This window comes from Protopterus annectens, chromosome 11.part0 (assembly GCF_019279795.1).
Source record: "Protopterus annectens isolate FY-2018-M chromosome 11.part0, PAN1.0, whole genome shotgun sequence".
NCBI classification, from domain to species: domain Eukaryota; kingdom Metazoa; phylum Chordata; order Ceratodontiformes; family Protopteridae; genus Protopterus; species Protopterus annectens.
Genome location: NC_056745.1, coordinates 78,630,979 through 78,644,876, shown reverse-complemented (window position 1 = coordinate 78,644,876; position 13,898 = coordinate 78,630,979). Strand labels below are relative to the sequence as shown.

Genomic DNA, 13,898 nt, shown 5'->3' with positions numbered 1-13,898 from the left:
AGCACATCTGCTGGTAGAACAACATTTTGGATCATCTCTAGCTAGGAAACCTAAGCACAAGGTTATTTAGGAATTATGTAAACACTCAGTATTTGTCACCCATGTCACTGTCAACTCTGTTTCTCTCGCTCCTTCAACCGACTTCTCCACTGAAAATGGCCATTTATGATCAGCGTACCCAACCAGCTATACATACAAGAAATAAAGAAACAATCAGATGTGTCAAATCTTATGAGGACTGAACAGAACTAGCCTGCTGTTTAACATCTGCAACGTATCCAACAGGTAAGGAAATGAGTAGAACAGGCTGGTTACAGGGTCATTATGTGTCGTCAAAGTTGATATTTCCATTTGCTTATGTGAGACTTGGAGCAATAGGTTCATAGATCATTATTAGACAATCAGGTGACAGGCCATTACAAGCTAATAAATTATATTCACAAGTTCCCTCCCACCTCAAGGGGGGCAACACAAGACTGACTGTGGAGAACTGATGCTGTCTGTGTATTTGTTCTATGTTTAACTTCAAGGTGGAAATGCTGCCTACTCTGCTTAACATGCAGTGGAAGCTTTTTTTCCAGATGTGGAGGACACAGTGAGATATGAATCTACTATGTTAATGTGTCTTATTTATCTGTCAATGAAGATTTAGGTAATTTAACCGGGTATTTGAAGAAACATTTAGTCTGCCAAGTAGTTGGAGAATGAGGATGGTTGGGTCTTTTACGCCTCAAAATGCTAGACTTAGATCACTACACAGGAGTCTATGAGAACATATACAGGGGAAGGTCTACCAGTTGGTTAAGTGAGAGCTCTGACGTCACTGTCACAGTGTGTGTGTGTGTGTGTGTGTGTGTGTGTGTGTGTGTGTGTGTGTGTGAGTATTCTGATTATGACTGCTGTTCTTCCACACTTGACATCCTGCTGTTTGTAGTAGCACTATTAAGATCAGCGATTTTATTTTATGATTACTTTTAATCAAGATGCAAACAAAATGTGATAACTGGATAGCCATCTACTAATTAAAAGCACACCATTTGCAACATGTAAAAATTACATATCACACGCATAGTACTTTTTTATGATTTATGGCAGTCTTTAGAATTAATCTGTTCAGACAACTCTTTAACACTATCATTACCAGCTCTAGGCCACATGCTCTCTTGAACAATAGTGTGAGAGTGCAAACTTAACATTTTGAAGTTACCTACCTGTAGCACATTTTTCTGTCTGCCTACTTAGAATGAACTGAAATGAAGCAATCTTTTCATCATGGAGCTCAGAGTAAAGATGTGCTGCATAGTTTAATGTGTTTACAAAACCTAACAGCTCAAAATATCATTTTTCCATCCACTGCCACACTTACTGTACTATTGTAACCTTTCATGTTTAGGGAAAGGTCTATCCATGGAGGAAAAATAAAAATGCAATACTGAAAACGTTCACGTATTTTTGTTGTTATTTTGTTAACTTTGCAAGCATTGGCTCTTTTAGGACAAGACAATCAATGCACACTTTTGGGGGAATGACAGAAAATCATACTGCCTAGAGAAAACTAATGCAGACACCTGGAGAGCATACAAAGCTTTACACCATTAACTAGAAGTCAGACTCAAACCTTAGATCTGTGAGGCAGAGATCTTAACACTGGGTGACCCTGATGACATACAATTCCTAACTGATCAAAGGCAACAAATGAAGCTTAAACAGGTATGTCAGGATGGATAAGACAGCCAGATTCTCACAACACAGGTATTTTATGACACTATTAGCACAGTGTTAGGCACTAGCAGAAAATAAAGGACATGTGCATGTTTTACAGCATATATGTACAGTTGACAGCATACCTGTCACCCTCTTAGAACAAGAAAATTGGAGAAAGACTTAAATAATAGGGGGCAAAGACCAAAAAAAAAATAGGGGCAGATTTTAAATATTGCTCTTACAAACTTACGAAGTTGGTAAAATAGCAGAATGTGTGTTAGCTTGTATTTTTCTGAACGATATGAAGTGTGAGACGGAAACTCAAATGTACGCATTATTTAGTGATATCAATCCACCGATTTTACAGAAAACCGCAAATGTTAAGAGGAACTTATCAAAAATATGAGTTAAACATCTGGACAGTTTGCGAAAATCTGGACAGTTTAGAGGTATGGTTGACAGTGCTCTTAAAGCAGAGATGCCACCGGTAGCCTAGACTGGAGGAACGTTGGTTTGTTAGCTGCATAAATAAATGCAAAGGTTCTAATCCAGCTGCAGGGGAAGTCCTACAAGCCCAGAGCAGACTGATTTAGCACTGCAGGAGACTCTCCTGGGGACAAGGAATGAATTAGGTCTTATGCAGAAAGGGGGTGGGGGTGACCCTTTTGGTCGAGCCATTTATGACCCAATTTATTGAGTTCAACCACAGGTTTCTGAAACCTCAGTCCGAACTCCGAAACATAATCACAATAAAACAACAACTTCAGTTAAGGAAAGTGCACATGGCTATTGGTAAGTTGTTCTAACAGCTTTGTCCTAATAGCTGTGAAACGAAAAGAACAGTTAGAACGCTTAAATGAAAAGTTACCTTGAATGCACAGGTTTAGTACAAAATACAAGGGTGACCATTGCAACCTGTTGAAATAGTAAGGTGGGGCTGTACTGCACCTGCAAGAAAAGCATTTACCTGTTCTAATACACAGGACTGCTTCATGCTGACCTACGTTTGGTCCTAATGGTTAAAAAGAGGATTCTACAGCCTAAGTCCCTGTTCTGGTCGGGACGTATCTCATGAAACGGTCTCCCCTTCATGTGCCCACACAACCAGTTCATGCAGAGGTGAATAGTCAATAAAGCAAAAGATAATTTCACATTTCTTCTGTCAGGTTGTCAAAGTGAAAAGAAATATTAGAAAAAATGTGTGTTATATGAGCTTTATTAATACTTCGGAGTCAATGCCTAACATGTCCCTTTCTCTTTCATGGGGGGGGGTAGCCATAGTGCGAAACACATTTTCCACTCTAATCTGTTAACTTTTTAAACTACTATCCCGTTACTTTTAAATGCATGTGTAAGGAACCGTAATCCTATGCATTTTCACAACCCCAAGGAAACCTAAGATCATCTGGACTAGATTTTTGGCTCCAGCGGTGTAAGGGCATAATGACTGCAATCATAAACAACAAAGTATGCTCCGTTTACTTTGGTGGCCCTTCTCGAAAATCAGGGTAAACTCGCTAATGTTGCCTTTGCCTGTCCCGTTGCAGGGGAAGCAGTGGGAGGGGAAGCGAGGCAGAAGCTGAACTCTCCTCCAACGCCCACACAAGCCCTGCAGCGCGCGCTAAGTAGTTCAGCTAGCCCGCTCCCGCAGCAGTCTGCCTGGCGAAGCTCACGCGCACTCTGCTTTGGTGCAGTCGCCAACCAGCCAGCACACCGGCAAGGACCTGACCAGCGTCTCCCTCAGCTACATTGCAGAACTCTACTTCTGGGCTACTGTCGCTGGAAGTGGGATGGTATGTGCTATGCACTGGTCGCTAGTCCCAGTGCATTCTATTCCAGGACTAAGGGTCATTACTTGCTGAGACTCACCCCAGTATACTGCCAACTGGCTGCCCTGCGGATTACTTCAATGCCTGACAGCTACTGGTGGGTATTCTGAATGCGTTTATTGGAAGTAGTAACTTTCTTGGTTAATGGTTAAATTGTTTCTATCTACTCTAGACACATGCATGCCTGTTGAACTCCTGTACAGAGCTCAGCAAGACTGCACTCGGCTCCAATCGCACATTACGGATATCACCTGCTGTGGGTCTTCCTTTGCCAGCTGCAAACCTCGCAAGCAGTGTACTTTGCTGTCACTGGATAACTCACTACTCTTGGGATAGTGTTGTTGTTTGTATTCTCCAGGATCTATCGTTACACATAACGTTACATATTCATCCAGAAAAGCCACTGTCTTACTGTCGGGATCAAACATTATAAGTAAGGCATTAAAACTGATGTTTCGACTTGAAGTTTACCTGCGTTGGTTCTACCTGTCTTGGTCCTGTCCAAAGGAAATATGCCGGAACATTTTTCCCAATCCACCTGCCCTCCCAGGCAGAGGTCATTAACAATCTGTAGCGCCTTCTGGCACAGGGTGACCCCATCCTCTTTGTGGAAACTCATCTCTTGCTCCGTCTCAGCCTCTCTGCCTGTTGTGCTTCTCCTAAGCCATAGTTTCCTGAAGGCTTTGTTCAAAATGACTTGAGCCTCTGTCACAAAGTCAGCATTTGTTGGAGCAGTCACGCTGCCACTGCTGCTGCCACCGCCAGAACGACTGAAGACACCCATTCATTTGGTGGGTTGGCACAGTAAGACTGAATTAGTTCTCCGAGCGCGCTGCACACTTAGTAACGCCTTTTCAACACAAGACGCCTTTGGTGCTTCCCAGGCTCCTGTGCCCAGCTGACCAATGGGAGCACCGCACGGCTTTGGGCGGGATACAGGTGCCACTGCTGTGGGGCTGGGCATAAGTAACATCTGGGTGTGACTCATTCCCGTGTATATATGCTTGAGAAGGGTGATTCGTGACAAGTTGAGTACTTTAAGGTATATGTGAACAATGAGCCCCCATTTGCTGTAGTGTCCACACTGGCATACTTGATGGGCATATGCAAAGTGTAAGTGCTCCTGAAGGATAGGCATTACTGGACTGCCGCATACTTGACCACGTAGTCCTGCATGAACTATTTATTGGATCTGTGTGGCGGTATATAAAATTTAGGATTCTGGAAATGCCTGTTGCACATTGTCACTATTAGCGGTGGTGTCCTATCCTAACTAAAAGGACATATGCATTTTACCCGGGGAAGATCAACGCTATTAAACCTATTTTTTTGCTGTGGTCTGAAGAATATGTTAGTAGTTAAACAATGACATTGTATGTGACAGGTGGTAATTTTGTATGTAGTATATCTCTATTATTGAATATACCACAAACATGTATGCTCTTTAGCTAAACAATATTCTGTAACACAAACATATATGCTCTTTAGCTAAACAATCTTCTAACAGCCATGTGTCACCTTTTATGTACAATGTCACCATTACTGTATATGCCACAAGCACATATACTGTTTAGTTAAACAATCTTTAATAACCTTGTTAAAATAATCTTTTCTGCTTTCTTTTATCATTTTGCCTCTGTCACAGGCACTATGTATAATTTTGACTTAGGAATGTTGACTGCAGCTTTATATGCAAGCAAACCAGTTAACAACATGGTTTTCCCCTGTAAAGAATGAATTCAACATATTCAGCAGTTTCTGGAATTGCTTTCAAACTTTCCACTGGACAGAGCAGGACATGAACTGGAAATTATATATATTTTTTTATTGCTAACAGATTTTTAACTGCTGTCTTCATGTAAATGAAGTCAGAAAATATTTAACTTTTCTGGTCATTTCAGGACAAAAGACAGTTTTAAAATTTCTTTACCTCTTCAAGTAATTACTGAAGAAAATATATGACTTAACAGTAATTGTTTCTGCTGTGCTGTAACCATATTACTTCTTTCCATTAAATAATTTAGTTAGTTGCATACAGATCACTCATGACATCTTTTCACATGCACTGCAAAAAAAGAAAAAAAAATGCCATATGCAAAACTTGGCAGAAAATCTTTGAAATGTTGCTCCAACACTCAACCTTTCCATCATTATAAAATTAGAGATTAAATAAATATTACACCCTAATTCACATTTTTCCTTCATAAAACAATAATTGCTATCAGTGGAATGTTATGCAGGCAGGCATCTGACGGTAGCTGCATATTGACATGCAGTAATGCCTCTGGGCTTATTTTTCTTTAAAAGAAATGCATATTAGTCCTGCATGGTGGTTATTTTATCAGTTTAGTCTGTAATGTAAAGAAGTGTGACACCATATGGTTATCTTCAGAGCTGAGTTTCCAGGTAGGATTAAAAATCTGACCTATGCAAGTATGATGATGAACTGAGATGACCAGATTTATTGCTAAATGGTAACATAATTTGGCGAAATCCATGCTTCAGGTATGTGATATTATCCTAACTTCCAGGATACTGTATTGTAACTGTTTAGTAGAGTGTATGTTGGAAATCTACTAAAGGTGTTGCTTCTTGTAAACCTATTTCAGTTTTGTCATGCTGCTGTTTTTCTTTTTACATATGATGTCCGAGATTCATCATCTAAATATTTTTAATTCTGTACTATAATCTATTATGCCATGCCATCTAACAGAATTAAAAAAATAAGAGATTATAATCTGTTATGCTACACCATATTATAGAATTAAAAAAAGAAGAGATCTGTGAGTAAGATGAAAATGGAGCCTTTGTCTCCACTCAAGTACTTTAACAACAATTTAAAAAGGTTCTTTCAGAAAAGGATAATTATAAACATTGTTTTCAGTTTGAGAAAATATTGTAATGCTTAATCTCATAAGGGACTCTTTCAGGCTGGCATACAGCAGATCGCAGTTTACAAAGGCAAACTAAAGCATTCACGTCTGTGTGTCTTCCTGATTTGCAGACAATGAGCAAACATTCAATTTACAGGAAAGGGAAGGATGCAAACTGACTGCAGCATTTAAGTAATCAAGGAGATGGTAGACTCCAGGTTGAGAATGCTGGACTAGGGAATGTTTTTTATGAATTACTGTATGTATTTATATGCCAGAGAGAGGTAGCGATAAAACATTCGCACAGTCACACAGTCTAACTGCTCAGCAGCAGGAAGCATCTGTGTGAGGTTTAATGGCACATAATAATAATCACACAAATGAGCACTTCTGACAGGGTGTAGTGAGGTCTCATTATTGTACAAGTTTCTTCAAGGATGCAATGCTGCACGGCAGTCGTATACTGGATAGCTTGACTGATCGCCAGACTAAGGAAGTGCTGGTCTCTCTGTAATTTTATAACATAGCATGTGATGAGATCAATGATATGTGCCACATGCAGGACTAGTAGCCTAACATTTGGGAAAACTTTTCACTTTCTGTTGTTTAATTATAAGGCACCAGTATACTAACAGATGGCACAATGACAAAAAAAGTGTCTGTGAAGTTTAAAATATGCCACTGAGTATTGATAAGGGGTTTCATGGCTATTTCAGGCCTGCAACCACTTATGGAATAGTACCCCCCACATTTTTTTTAAAGTGCCATTGACTGGGGCATATGTTTACAAAACCTTGAATCAGTGAAAAAAGTCTGGCATATGTTCTGAAAGTTAATCTCAACTATATGGCTCTGTAGCTAAATTGTCGTTGGTAGTATAGCAGTCTATTTTTGTACAATTCTATATCACAAGGGAGGTAGCTGTTTCCATTCGACTCCCCAAAACACATAATTAACCCCCAGGTTACATATGTTACACAGAATACTGTAACTACTGTTTATACAACTGATAATAACTATGTATTCTCTGATGAATCCCATTTCCTGTTTAGAGAAGAATGTATATATATATATATATATATATATATATATATATATATATATATATATTTTGGCAGTGAAGAAATTGTGTACTGCATTTGTCATATCAGCATGCAGTGATACTTTGTCAACATGGAAGAAACAGTTTTATACTACAAAGTTCACATTCTGCTACTACAAAAACATGACTATATTCACAGGTTGCACACCATAACAATGCAATGTTTGATCGGCATGACATGCGTATGAATGAACGACTACATCATTATTTGCATTGTCACTGACATATGTATTAAATAACAATAAAATCAATCTCTCATACTTATAATTCATTATATCTCATGTACACATTACCTATTACTCTTTTTCTTTATAGTACATACTGTTGTTTGTTTCCCAAAGTAAAAGGCATGATGTTATTAAGGTACATTTGCAGCTGGCTGAGTCCGAATATATCCCTAGACATCTTCAGAAGAAGAAATCTTATAAAGTATATTTTAACCCCTGCTAGGTCACTTATACTTAAGTCAAAGTTGTCAGTACTTTACAAGTTTATCAGATAGCCACGTTCTTTAAAATGCAAGCTGAACCTGTATTATAGATGTAGCTACTATCATTGCAGTGCTTTGCTTAATTTTCTTTCCACTTTTAACGATTCCACTGAGAATGCATGACAACAATATAGGGCTAGATTTTCAAAAGCTTGCATTTAAAACCTTTAGCAGTTGATAAATCTCAACAACTTGTTAGTCAATGCAAGCTTTTATATCTAACATCACCTAATCACCGGGATGACTAAGTCAGAGAACAGGCTGTATATTGAATTTAGTGCTGCATCCAGCTACAAGAAAGTTGTAAAGTCAGTCTTATTGTTTAATCTTACAGTAAATATTTTGTAAGGATGAAACATTTGCTGATTAGTACCTATCACTCTCAACCTGCCATTATTAAAGTTTCAAATTGCTTTGTGGGAAAGAGTTCTAAGTGGGGGGAGGCTAAATGGAGCATAGCATGGTATGCTAAAACCCTGATTAATTATTCATAAGTGCTTTATTTGGAACCCTCTTTTGGAACTGCTGGCTGTGATTCAGTACATCAGAACTATTTTTTTTCTTGGGGGAGGGGGTTCTTTCCTCAAGTGCATAGTCATCCCAGTGCCCACATCCATCTCTGGGTCTATTGGTCGCTCCAATTCACTCCCTATTACTGATTTTTACCAGGGCAAGCATAAATGTTAAGGGCATCTTGGGAGGTTGGTGATGTCATTCCATCGGCTGGGGATTTTTCATATGACCAATCTGTGCTCCCCTCCTTCTTTGTGCCAGTGGTAACATCTAAGGGATGGGCATGCAATGATGATGCTGTGGCATATCACCCTGGCTCTGCAGCAGCTCAGCCATGTCCACCCTCTACATATTCATTGAACCACATCACCTACCATATAACATCTTGGCCTCCAGCAGGAATCATCACAGGAGATGCCGACATCACCGCTCTGTCCTCCAGAATGCCAGTGCCCATCCCTCCTTGCCACGTGGTCAGTCACACAAGCTGCTAACTGAACCCAGGTCACTTGGGTTGCAGTCATGGTTTTATCATTCTATTCCACCAGAGTGGCTACATTGGACCATTATGATCACTCATGGTGAATAACATGCCTTTTTTTGATTTACCAGTACCTAGTACTTTATTTTCATAGCTGATAAGGACCATCAGATCAATTTATACTGCTCATCTTATAACCTACTGGAGGATCCTCACATTGTAATAAATCTCAAATTTTAATTTTATTTTCACTGGTGCATAGTTACTTTATTAATGTCACAAGCATTGCTGAACTTTTCAGATGTGCCCACATTTAACAGCAGTCATGGACATCTTGTAAACTTGTCTTCTGCTGTATTTATTTCACATGTACTGCTGTACTTATGTCTCAAACTCTTAGTGCAAGAAATAATGCAGGGACAAAAGTCCAAAAATAGGGATAGATTTTAAACATTGCTCTTACAAACTTAACAAAGTTGCAAGAATAACAGGATTTGTGTTAGTTTGCATTTTTCTGAAGGATATGAAGTCTGAAACTCAAATGTAAGTCATTATTTGGTGAGTTCAGTCCTCAGTGATTTGCAAAAAAATCACAAATTTTATGAGAAGAGACCAAAAATATAAGGCAAAAATCCAGACATTCTGAACAAAAATGGACAGTTAAGAGGTGTGCTCATATATTCTTCCTTTACCATTGCCTACCTTTCTTGTAGTCTCATGGAATACATCAGCTCTAAGCAAGTCAGTTTGTGAAAATAGTAATGACTTAAGGTATCTGACGCAACAGCCCCTTGTCACTGTCTTTTTATGTGTCTTTCTTTCCCCTCTATCTCTGTCCCAAAAATTTTCATCTTTATCTTTTTTTTTTCTTCTCCTCGCCTCATTTATCCTGTCATCTTGATTCATTTCTACGTTTCTCCCACTTTTATGTAACTTTATTTATATAGGTAGGGTGACTGGGCCAGTAGAATGCATTTTGAGTTATGATCTTGTTACATAGTTGGTACCAAAAACAAGGTAAATAACATTGTATTGAATTTGGACAGAAAGTCTGAGTTATGAGTGCCAGCGAGATATAACTTCCTAGGTGTGTTTACAGGGTAGCATGCAAGAATTGCGTTCAATATAGTCAGTTGAAATAACAGTATGTTATTTAAAAATATTCATTTGAATTGGTTTGTACTTATAATAGCATTTTGTCTACTAGCAGAATATATCTAGCAAGATTCATACTATTACTAAAGAAATATGCAGGGATAGGGGTTGGTATAATGGTTAAGGTGTTTGCCTCACAAATAAGAGGTACAAGGGTTGAGTCTCACCAAGAAGAAATTGGTTAGGATTAAAATAGCCTATGAGGGCAACTAACCTAGTAGTTATAGGTAGGTACTAGGCTATCGACCCTGGGGCCTATACAAGCCCAGCCAAAAAGGTACCCTGGCTTTTGCCACCCAAGAAAATTATTTTCCTGTGCCACTGTCGAGCAGAGCCACAGAGGTGATCCCCGGAGTGAATTTCCTATTTCCCATCCAATCATCAATATTTTTCTTGAAGAGTGTTACTGAGGAGCTTTGTTTGATATAGACATGTAGTTTATTCCAGAGTATATATAAATATATGAAATGAGTTATAAATATATGAAATGAGTTAAGACCAAGGTACAAGTAAGCACAACATTGTTTTCATAGTGATGGAGTTATTTTTTAGTGTAGAATGACTACTTTCTAGTATTTATGGTATATTTAACTGAGTGATAAAGCAGGTGCACATAGTTATGTTAAAGTGCTGGTGTTTCAGTGCTTTTGTAAAGGTTGCTAAGCAGAGCACTTACATGAACAGGTAAGGAGTTACCTTGAATGACCTTGTTCATTTCTGTGTTGTCCTTAGCTTAACTGCTGTTCCTCTGTATCATTATAGAGATCTACCACCAGAATTTGACATAATATTTCTTGAAAAGCCCAGATGGTTATTTATAAATGTATGTTTATTTTCTTTCTTTTTTCTTGTTTTCAAAATGTTTTGGTTGTATGATACTCAAAATACAAACAGAATAGTTTTCTGTCTGTTTCTTTTTTTCTGCTGGTAAAAGCTGTACTTATTAATTATTGTCCAGTACTGGTGACTGCCACAGCTTTAACAGTTATGTTTTTTTTTCTCAAATTTATTAATCTATTGTGAAATATAAAAACCTCTCCTTTACAATATAGTATTATTTCTGGGTTCCTGTACGAGAAAAGGGTTGTACATTTATAGATACATTTTATGTTATACTTAAACCTCATATTGTTACTCTTATTTGCATTTAAAAAGTGCACATCTCTCGAAATGATGGCAGCTATAGACTAAAATATATGCTACATTTTCAGCTGTTGCCAAATACAGTAATAAAAATAACATGTCAAGATAATATTCATCTCTAAGCCTGCAGCATATCCATGTCAAAGACTGCATTTTAAGCATTTCTATATGTTCTAGGTTCTGTGACCCATAAGGTGTCTGAGAGATGACCAGAAAAAAAAAACTGCACTCAGCTGGAGATGCTGCACGTGGCAGTTTGCATTCCAAGCTACAAAAGTATAATTTTGTATTTTTTCACATTAAGTACCGTACTCCCATGTAATGGACTCCCACACCAGTTTCACAAGTGACGTCTAATCTTTTTTACCCCTTCTAAAGTTGTAGTTCTGTTCCAGACTACCGTCTCTCGCACTCTCCCACCCTCTAACAGTGTCAGCTTACAGTTATTTGACTGAAGAATTCTCATTTCCATTCAGGTTAAGAAGATACATTATAATACTCATAAACCAGGAACACACCTAGATATCACCAGCATGTCATAAAAACACCTAGTTCACTGAAATCCCAGACACCCCTGTGAATAGTTGCATACACTGCTGTCTACTTGAATGAGGTCAAATGTGGAGTATGTGTGTAAAATGATAGAATGTATTACTTTCTGTGATTCACTAATTCATAAATTGCTTACTTAAGATTACAGGTAGTGCAGAAATGTTTTACTTAAATATTGCCATTTGTTTACTGGGAAACTTTGACTGCTTCATTTTATGTTTTCAACAAAGAGCTGTAAATAAAAGCTTCACAAATAAAAAAACAGAACAAAAATATACACAGGTGAAGACTGACATTGTATTACAATATACTACACATTTATAAATTAATACAAATTTTAATTCACATATGGCATGCAGAACAATATACATATGTCATCATTACAACAAGATAAATACAATATGCAGCACTGAAACATGTTTACATGTTACAAGTATGAGAGTTTATTACTTATAAAGTGAATGTCAAAGTGGAGCATTCAAACAGCAGATACGGCGGAGGTGAGGAATGGAGGAGAGAGTGAGGAAAGTATTTGTTAAAGCTTCTTTGGGTACAATTGCATATCTATACCATCTGTGTGCTTGTTCACCTTTACGTAAGCCAGTTAAATCATTGCTGCAAACAGAGAAACACAGCAAGATATTAATGTTTATGAAAACAGATGAAAAGGCACTTCCCATTACTGCATAATGTCTATACAGGAAACTGTGGCAACCACACTTGTACCTATCCCAAAAGAATGACAGTACCATGCTCCCATCAATAGGAGACATCTCAAACCAGATCCCTTCATTTACATGATATGCAAATAATCTCTGCTCCCTCGCTTGACCAAGAATGAGGAAAGTCCATGAATTACTTAACATCTTCCATGACAGTGGAGCAGAGAATACACTTGTTATGCCCTTGACCCCAAGTGTGCACAGCTGACACATATGTGCACCCTAATATATAGTGCAAATATATCACAATGTGACAAAATAAGAGAAAGAGAGGGGAGGGGTTCTAGTATTACAGGCACTACTGATTTCTGACAGGCAATCATTCAATGACTTTCTGGGGTTCAGCAGTGTGCAAAGTCATTAATATGCTCTTTGCTCAGTTCTGGTTTATATAGTGTTAATAGTTGTGACACAGCTGTTTGGGGTTATCTAGATATTCCTGGGGCTTCAATAAATGCAGTGTAGGCTTAGCACAAAGCCTACATGGAGTTTATGTGTTTGAGGGGTGAGCAGCAGCACCAATTACATATGCATGCCGTGCACCTCATTAAAATGTAAGCAAGTACAATTTCATAGCCAGCAAAAGTGTTGCTGGCCAGGAAACCATGTAAGCAGCACAAACAGTTGCAGACATGTATACCTGTTTACCTACAGTCAAACTAGGTCTGCGGGATTGCATAGAAAGCCACAATGACTACAAGGGTTTTAATAAAGCAATGTATGTAGTTATAACATATTACATGAAAGTGTATCCAGTGCGGAGCAATGTGGAGACCTGTATCAGGCATACTTAATAAAAGTTGTGTAAATGATCAGTAAGGGTACATAGACTGCATTATAAATAAATAGTCAGGGGGAAGTATGTATATTGAAAAGGGGCACACAGATGAATTGTAGGAATGAACACAAGGGAAGAGGAGAGGTGAAACATGGTAATATATAGCAGATGAGGGCATGTCAGTGAAGACATTTGTAGCACGAACAGTAATTACATACTGACATGATACAGTATGGACTGCACAGTTATTGTACATGATGTGACAGTCACAAATGGTGACATATCAGTGGAGTGGATACTTTGTGATATAAACATCCTGACATGAACAATGGGCAGGACATATGGCAGGGATGGCATATACAAGAAGGATTATGTTCATATTGTGAAGCTGTGCAAAATTAGTTGCCTGAATATGAATGTATTGTCAGCAGAGGTCTCAACCAAGTGGGACACATATAGGCCCATGGACAACAGCAGACAGAAACATGCAAAATCAGGGACAATATCAGAATAATACCTTCAGTAATCCCATGTCTTCCACATAACATCTGTGAAT

At 38.3% G+C, this 13,898-nt stretch overlaps 1 protein-coding gene across 1 annotated transcript in view; it reads right to left on the bottom strand.

Annotated features, from left to right (window-relative positions):
- The window catches only part of SYT10 (synaptotagmin 10), a 305,614-nt gene extending 298,152 nt beyond the window's left edge, over positions 1-7,462 (bottom strand). Inside the window, exon 1 of the mRNA XM_044087458.1 lies at positions 4,005-7,462. Within this exon, the coding sequence (XP_043943393.1) occupies positions 4,005-4,317 (313 nt within the window). The 5' untranslated portion in view covers positions 4,318-7,462. The remainder of the gene's footprint in view (positions 1-4,004) is intronic.
- Positions 7,463-13,898: the final 6,436 nt, after the last annotated feature.